Here is an 8569-nt window from a genome sequence, read left to right on the forward strand (position 1 = left end):
GGCTACGTCCGTTAAGCATCTGACTTCGGTTCAAGTCATGATCTCACTGTTCGTGAGTTCGAGCCTGGCACTGGGCTCTGTGCTGACAGCTCAGAGCCTGGATGCAGCCTGCCTTGGATTCTGTGTCTCCCGCTCGCTCGCTCGCTCGCTCGCTCGCTCTCTCTCTCTCTCTCTCTCTCTCTCTGCCCCTCCCCCACTAGCTCGCGCGCACTCTCACTCTCTCAAAAATAAATGTTAAAAAAATTTTTTAAATAAAATAACGAATATCGAATTATAAAAACATCTGAAACACTAAATAGTAAAAATCTAGATGCCATTATAATCCTTCAGTTATTTCAAGTTTTGTAATATATCTATTCTAACATTACTAAATTTTAACACCTAACTTTAACACTCAGTTATTTCCACAAGGGAAAAAAGTAATGAAGTATTCAAAATCTAATATGGTTATACTGAATCTGGTTTCAATAATCTGAATTTAACCTTCAAATCTAAGCTATTATCTGTCCTATTTTACAACCTACGGATAGTCATTCAGCAGCCAAGGTTTCCCCATCCACAGTCCAAATCCTTACAGCCACTTAAAATCCACACTTTTTCCATTTCTCTTCTCAACTTCAAGAAATGAAGCCAAAAAAACCACGAGCATAAAAATTATTCTGGCTAAAAAAATTTTTTTAACTACAACTGGCCACAAATTTCAAAAGTCCTTCAAAAGTCTGCCCTAATGCAGTAAGGAGAAACATGACCTGACTTGGTCTCTTATTTTTAGTGTTCCACATTATAGAGGTGGTATTCATAGATAATTAACAGTAATCAAACAAGAACAAGAAAAGGAATCCCTAAAAGACCTTTCAAACTAGCCATAGGAAACCCAATAAAGACCAAAGCAGTTTAACCCACTAAAAGTTTTATACAAGATATTGTCACTTTTCTTAAATAATCTATTTGAAAACGGGATTTAAGAGTTTACTTCTTAAATCACACTATGAAAAAGATAAGCAAAATCAAGCAAACTGAAACATCTATACACAGGAAAGGCATTCTACCATCCTGTTTCTGATAGCAAACAGAGTAAATTGTATCTTGTAGCAAGACTTTAAATCAGGCCACCCAAAACAGAAGAATCTTAAAAATATATTGCAACCAGGGCCATAAGCTAACTGCCTACAAATAAAACCATTTTTGAAAACATGAGGTCATTACATCTTCCTAATAATATTCTGTGCCTAAAGAAAATGGTTTTAATTAGTAACATCAGACCGAAGTCTTCATTTTACTTCAAACACTGGTAAGTGAATTGATAAAATATCACATACAAGGGCCTCCCATCACCAACAAAAAACCTACTATGCACTAAGTAAGTTAATATTTGGATTTACTCTCCTATACACTTAAATGACTGGCATTTCTTGAGGGCAACATGTTCGAAAATAAGTATTCAATAAGTTTAAGTTTGGCCTCATCACCTAGTAAAAAGTCCCTAAATCCAATAAAAGCCTATTAAAGCTTGAGGTTGGGTACATAAAGGAAAAAAACCCTACTGAGAGGCAGCAAAATTCAAAGACAAACATTTATATCAAAAGGCTGTATTTAGGGGCAGCTGGGTGGCTCAGGGGATTGAGCGCCCCACTCTTGATTTCGGCTCAGGTCACGATCTCACTGTTCCTGGGATCAAGCCCGCGTTGGGCTCTGCACCGTCAGCTTAGGATTCTCTGTCTCCCTCTCTGCCCTCTGCCCTCTCCCCTGCTTATTCACTCTCTCTCAAAAATAAATAAATATTTTTTTAAAAAAGGCTGTATTTAATCACAACAATTTCAAGTGAGTCCTTACTATATATGCCACGCCCTGCTCTAAGAGCTTTACTAATCTCATTTAACCCTCACAACAATTTTCACTTTACAGACACATAAATTAAGCAGAGAATTTAAATAACTTGTCCAAATCCTGGCAGAACAGAATTCAAACCCAGATACTCTGATTCCATTATTTTTTCCCTATCAACTATTTCCAGTTGTTTCCACTGATAGTATTTAACATCTAAGACAAAGCAGTAAAGATAAAATTAAAGTCAAAACTACTTAGTACATTCTGCAATAAGTACTTGATGTCTAAATATCCTTCCATTTCAAAACTGAGAATACTCTTTAGCCATCAGATCCCAAGTAGGACATACTTGGAAGTGGGGCATACTTGGGAGAAAGTATCATATAGAAACTACCAAACAAAAAAACCTAAACTATCATATAAACCAGGGTTAGGCAAAACATGGTCTGTGGGCCAAATTCAGCTCTCAGCCTGTTTTTATACAAGCCCCAGGCTAAGAATGATTTTTACATTTTTTAAAGGGCTGCATAAACAAAACAAACAACTTGCGGTAATAAAGCCTAAAATACTTACTATTTGGCCCTTTACAAAAAAAAGTTTGCAGACTCCCGATTTAAGCTACTAAATAAAGGGATTCCCTCCTTTTTCTAAAATAGCTAAATGCAAAAACTTGTTGGAAGACAAGCTATATCCAGGTAGATAAAATGAGTGGATTCCCACAGCTCCAGACCAGAAGACAAAACCTCTTAAGCACACCCCCCTCAAAAAAGGGCAAAAATAAATAGTGCCCTCTCACCAGGAGGTGGCAGTAGATTCTTCCAGAGGCAAGGTTCTGGTTTGCCCATGGGCTCAGGTTTTTTGTGGTTACTACTAGGAAAAGCTTGATCTCTCCAGAGCTGACTTCCTGGGCCTGACAATCTGCACAAGAAGTGGGAAAGGCGACTGAAGCGGGGACAAAAACTAACCACATCTTCTTTCAGTGATCTGTTCACTCCCAACTAGAAAAATGACACCATTTCCTAAATGCATCTGGGCTGAGTTAAGGAGGACAGAAGGCAAGTGAAAATGATCGACTTATATTATTCAGGGCTGTTCTTCATTTTTGCTTCTATAATTCTTTAAGTAACTGCCCTTCAGTTAGTTGAGTCAGAAAACGGATTTCTGTCTCCAAACTTCAAGCAAGATGGCATTTTAAAGATCAGAAGTTAAAAGGAAAAAAATGTAATCTTTAGATGTATCTTAGCAGAGCTAACTGAGAAGTCAAAACAGGAAATTACAAGTCAGATGAACACACGCAAAAGTTGCAGGTACTGCCTGACCGCACAAGCTAATTGGCCTGCCAGGCGATGGCAAACATCCACGACAGTGCCAGACCTCCCGTTCTTATTCCAACCCTCTACTACACAACCCAAAACTTCATTTTTGCCCAGAAACCCGTGGACATTTAATCAAATAACATTAGTATAAAACATGCCATGTCATGAAGCTCCTTGCTATTCATGATGACTCAGCAGCTGCTGCAAAACATAGAGGTGACAGACAACGTAAGACAGCAGACAGCTAGCAGGCAGTCTACAAGTCCACAAAAGTTCCAGTAAGGACTAAGGACAGTTTTTATTTTTAGATTGTTAAAAATTGAGCATTTGTATACTCCTGCATACTTTTCTTTGGTGTTTTCTGCCAATATTAAGTAACACCTGCCGTGTTGATCAAGAAACCCCCAAACATCTTTAATCCCAATTCAAAAGCTAAAATGTATTTTCTTTTTCAATTAAATGGCTAGGGCAAGGGGTGCCTGTGTGGCTCAGTCGGTTAAGCGCCTGACTTCAACTCTGGTCATGATCTCCCAGTTTGCGAGTTCAAGCCCCACATAGGGCTCTGTGCTGACAGCTCAGGGCCTGAAGCCTGCTTCTGTGTCTCCTCCTCTCTCTGCCCATCCCCCATTGACACTCCAGTGTGCGCTTGCGCGCGCGCGCTCTCGCTCGCTCGCTCTCTCTCTCTCTCTCAAAAATAAATAAACATTAAAAAAATGTTTTCAGGGGCGCCTGGGTGGCGCAGTCGGTTAAGCGTCCGACTTCAGCCAGGTCACGATCTCGCGGTCCGTGAGTTCGAGCCCCGCGTCAGGCTATGGGCTGATGGCTCAGAGCCTGGAGCCTGTTTCCGATTCTGTGTCTCCCTCTCTCTGCCCCTCCCCCGTTCATGCTCTGTCTCCCTCTGTCCCAAAAATTAAAAAAAAAAAAAAAAAAAAAAAAGTTTTCAAATGGCTAAGGCAAGAAGCTGGAAGTATTTTAGATAAGGGGAAAAGATAAATTATCAAGGTCTTAAAACTACACAGCCTAAAATCACATCCGATCTAAGGCAATCTGGATCATAAGTATTATGTTGTTAAGGCATCATGTCCCCCAAATTAGTTTATCTTAAGTACATTTAAAAATAAGCTGTGATTGTAACATTTGCCACCTGGAATATATTAACTCCTTTTTAAACTCTGTCCAGATCATCCAATACATGTACTTAAAACATCTTATTTTTTATATAGTAACTTTCTTGTAAGAAGATCTGAGAACTCAAAGACATTTATTCTTCAAGAGAAACAGAAAGCATGTGTGTCTAACTTCCATTCTACAAAAGGATTAGGTTAAATGACCAGGCGTGTGACCTGAATTCTAATCTTAAATTTGCCTGCAATACCCCACCCCGTTCCTCACAAAGAAATTTAAAAACCGGCCCTTTCTGTATACATCTGGGGGAAACCTACTGGGAGGTAAAAGTAATGTCACGACTTCTAGCCATTAGCTACTTAAAATTATAAACCACAATTTTTACTATTAAAAAATTTCCCCCCTATTTTACTTTTAAAAATTTGCGTTTTAATGATACAATTTAACATCATCACCAAACATGTTAAAATATTCAATACCACCATCATCCAAAATAAAGCAATCTAGGAATTCTACCTTTAATAGGATGCAACAAGTTACCAGACCCTTTCCCCATACTTTTGTTTAACAGCCTTAAGACACACACCTGCACCTTAGCCTCACTGTCAAATTTTATACATGACTTTTATTAAAATAATTTTTTAACATTTTCCTATTCAAGTCCCATAATAAACAAATAAGTTTTTTAAAATAATATTTTCTCAAAATCAAATGTATCGTTTACAATTAGGATAAACTCCTTTTCATACTTCAAACACCCATGAGTGCACAAGGTGGTTAATGAGAAGACCACCAACATTCCTGGGTGTCAAAAGTACCTTAAACTTCTAGAATACGCCCCGTAATATTAAAATATTTCGTGCATGAGATCAGAACTGGAGTCCCGGTCAACTGTGCGTAACAGCCAGTTCTAGCCTCCAAAATAAAATGAGGGGGGGGGGGGAGGGAGTGGATAGAAGAGGAGAGGGAAGAGTCTCGCAGCGGAGAAAAGACGTAAGGGTGAAGAGGGACTTTCAAAATGCCCCAGGACCTAGGTAACTACTATCCGGTTAAGGGAGAGGGGGGGAAAAAATCTAAGTGGATGCTCTCAGATCGAAGGACACCGGCAGGGGAGACGCGGAATTAATTAATAGCATGAAACAAAGTTATTCCACTTTCTGTGTAACAGCGCCCTGTCCCCACCCCCGGGTGCCTCGGAAGCGGACTGCCTGGGACAGCCCCCTCCCCACACAAACTGAAACGCGGGAGACTAGAAAACAGCAAGCGTATGGGCCTCCAGCCACATCTCTTCCTTTCTCCCTGGAGAGGACGTGAGTAATACCCTCAAACCCCCCAATCCCCGCCAAAACCGAAAGAAATGCGCGCAACGTGGGCCTAGAATTTCTGTTCCCGCCCTGCGCCTGTCTGGGGAAGCCCCTGGCCCAGAAGATCGGGGAGAGGCGGCCCGAACCACACGTGTGTGCCGCAAAGATGGGCCTGTCTCAGCCCACTTCCCGTCGCCACTCCGGCGGCCTGAGATCCCGCCGCCTGGCTCGGGCCTTTCCTCGGGCCCTAGCGTCCGCTCCACGTGGGGCACCAGGGCCCCACGCCGCCTGTTCCCTCCCGCTGAGTTCCGAACCCGCTGAGATACCACCGCGTCGGGGTTCCATACCTGGTGCTGTTGTCGCCCCTGCTGGTAAGGCTTAATTGGCCCCTGGTGGCAACGCCGCGTCCGGATCTTGCCGCCACCGCCCCCTCCTATTCCTCCGGCTCCCGAGGCCATGGCGGAGCCTCCGCCGCTTCCCGCGTCGGGGCGGGTAAGGGGGCGGGAGAGGCAGAGGTGGAGGCCTTAGAGCCCCCCCCCGCCCGGCCCCAGCCCAAAAGTCCGCCTTCGCTGCCCACACAGTAGGGCACAGGCACACCAGGAGCCGCGAGGTTTCGAGCAGGAGCGGAGAGAAAATGCGCGCTGGCAGCAGGGAAGGCGGTGGCGGCGACTGAGGCCGAGGAGCTGGCTCCGGTCCGGCAGCCTCCTGCGGACCCCCGCCTCTGTGTATGTCACGGTCTCTATGGAGATCCCCCGCAGAGGACAACGCGATCAGCTCCAGGCGCTGTTTAGGCCTAACTCGACCGCCGGCTGATGGGGATTCTTTCGTCGCCCTAGCCGTAGCTGCCGCAGTTGAAGCCGCCGGCGCCGCCCGCCTACCCCTCCCCTTTGCGCACAGCGCCCGCCCCGCCGCCGTCGTCGTCGTCCCTGCAGTCGCCGCTGCTATTGCGCCTATTGCCGCTGCTAAGGCCGCCGCCGCGGTCGCGAGCCAGAACGCCGTCACTCGTCAGCGCCCGACGCGTTTGCATCATTACACTGCGACCGAGTGATAGGCGAAGAGGAAGGGAGGGCCGGCCGAGCCCGCGCTCTCGGCCGCGCGGCACGCTGGGAAGCGTAGTTCAGCGGAAGAACGAAAGGAGGACGCGGAAGGAGATCCTCGGATCACCGCAGAGGCACAAAGCCGCGGGCTCCGTCTTTTTTATTGCTTTTAGCTGTAAACTTAGACTTGGACAGAGGCATTTAGCATAAAAACAATAACCTCTTTTCATTCAACTTCCCCTTTGGTTGGCAAAGCGGGCAGAAAGTCAACAGATAGTAAAATCGAAGACAGGAGCTAATATAAAAAAAATTTTTTTTAATGGTTGAAAAAGCAATGTTGGTGATCTTTAAGCCTAAAGCAGAATTTAAAAATGTATGCGGTTTCATTAATGTCCCATTAACATGTAAGGGCTTTGCTGTCAAACACAAGGACTAGAATTCTGGCCCCACCGCTCTCTAGCTTGACCTTGCAGAAGTCAAAACTTTCTGAGCCTTGGCTTCGTCTTCCGTAAAATGGGAACCATAGTGATCGTTCATGCAGAGGACGTAGTATCTGTCCTGGTAGGCAAGAACTGCAATAAATGGTTACAATTATTACCCACAGGCAGGCAGCTCACATTAGACGTAAGTGGTAGGTTACCGGTAATAAAAGTATACATATATTGCTCCAAATAGAAGGCATTATATTTAGGAAAGTGAGTAAGTGAGCTAGGATCAAAGACTGATCCCACAAAGAATAGAGATTGTAGGAATTGATGGTCAGAAGGGCTTGCTGGGGCGTGCCTGGGTGGCTTAGTCTGTTGGGCCTCACACTTTGGCTGAGGTCATGATCTCGCAGTTCTTGAGTTCCAGCCCCCATCCCCACATCAGGCTCTGTACTGACAGCTCAGAGCCTGGAGCCTGCTTCAGATTCTATGTCTCCTCTGCCCCCCCCCAGCTTGTGCTCTCTCTCTCTCAAAATAAACATTTTAGGGGCGCCTGGGTGGCTCAGCTGGTTGAGCATCCGACTTTGGCTCAGGTCATGATCTCACAGTTCATGAGTTCGAGCCCCGCGCGGGGCTCTGTGCTGACAGCTCAGAGCCTGGAGCCTGCTTCCGATTCTGTGTCTCCCTCTCTCTCTGCCCCTCCCTTGCTCATGCTCTGTCTCTCTCTCTGTCTCAAAAATAAATAAAACATTATAAATAAATAAATAAATAAATAAATAAATAAACAAACAAACATTTTAAAAATTGAAAGAAAAGAAAAGGCTTCTTGGTCATGTGGTCCAGCCCCCACACTCAACCCACCAGACAGGAGTTCAGAGAATTCAGGTGGCGTGCTCAAGGACACTCAGCCCCAGGGAACCCAAAGCCACAACTATAACCCAACTTTCTGAGTTGAGACAAGTAAACAAATGAGGGAAAAAATCTGCTGTAAAAAAACAGGTTTAGTGCTCCATTTGAGACAATTGATCTTAAAGGTTGTAAGTTTCAGAGTCAAACAGACTTAATTTCAAATCTATCACTTACTAGCTGTGTAGCCTTGGGGAAGTTACTGATCCTCTTTCTAAGCTTCAGTTTCCTCATCTGCAAATAGAATGAATATTTACCTCAACAGGTTGGTGGTTCTAATGAAAGGATTAATATATATAGCTCATAATAACTACTTAGAAAGCATGTAATATCCAGCTATTAAATACAAATTAACTCTAAGATGTTCATACCATCTCCACCACCAAACTGCACAATTCAAATCACTCTTATAAATCATGTAAGTCAGATTGTGAAACCAAACTTACAGTACCTTGGATTTTGTAGTACCTTTCAGCACCTAAGGAAACAGGCTGTATCAGGCATAGGTTTATAGAGCAAATGGCTTTCGGTGGCACCTCTGACCATAATCACCAAGACTATAAAAAGTTGCCAAATATGACAAACAAAATGAATCTACTTCCTCTTCTGTTTCCTGGTTGTCCTACCTC

The 8569-nt window shown here is 43.9% G+C and overlaps 1 protein-coding gene across 2 annotated transcripts in view; it reads right to left on the reverse strand.

Annotated features, from left to right (window-relative positions):
• Nucleotides 1-6125, reverse strand: part of NUP153 (nucleoporin 153) — a 77226-nt gene extending 71101 nt beyond the window's left edge. For both annotated transcript variants that reach the window (XM_047103103.1, XM_047103102.1), the window contains exon 1: nucleotides 5920-6125. In XM_047103103.1, the coding sequence (XP_046959059.1) occupies nucleotides 5920-6030 (111 nt within the window). In that variant the 5' untranslated portion in view covers nucleotides 6031-6125. The remainder of the gene's footprint in view (nucleotides 1-5919) is intronic.
• Between the last annotated feature and the right edge of the window lie 2444 nt (nucleotides 6126-8569).

This window comes from Lynx rufus, unplaced genomic scaffold (genome assembly GCF_022079265.1).
Source record: "Lynx rufus isolate CCGP_SWC_20201006 ecotype Redwood Valley unplaced genomic scaffold, mLynRuf1.p SCAF_6, whole genome shotgun sequence".
Lineage (NCBI taxonomy): Eukaryota > Metazoa > Chordata > Mammalia > Carnivora > Felidae > Lynx > Lynx rufus.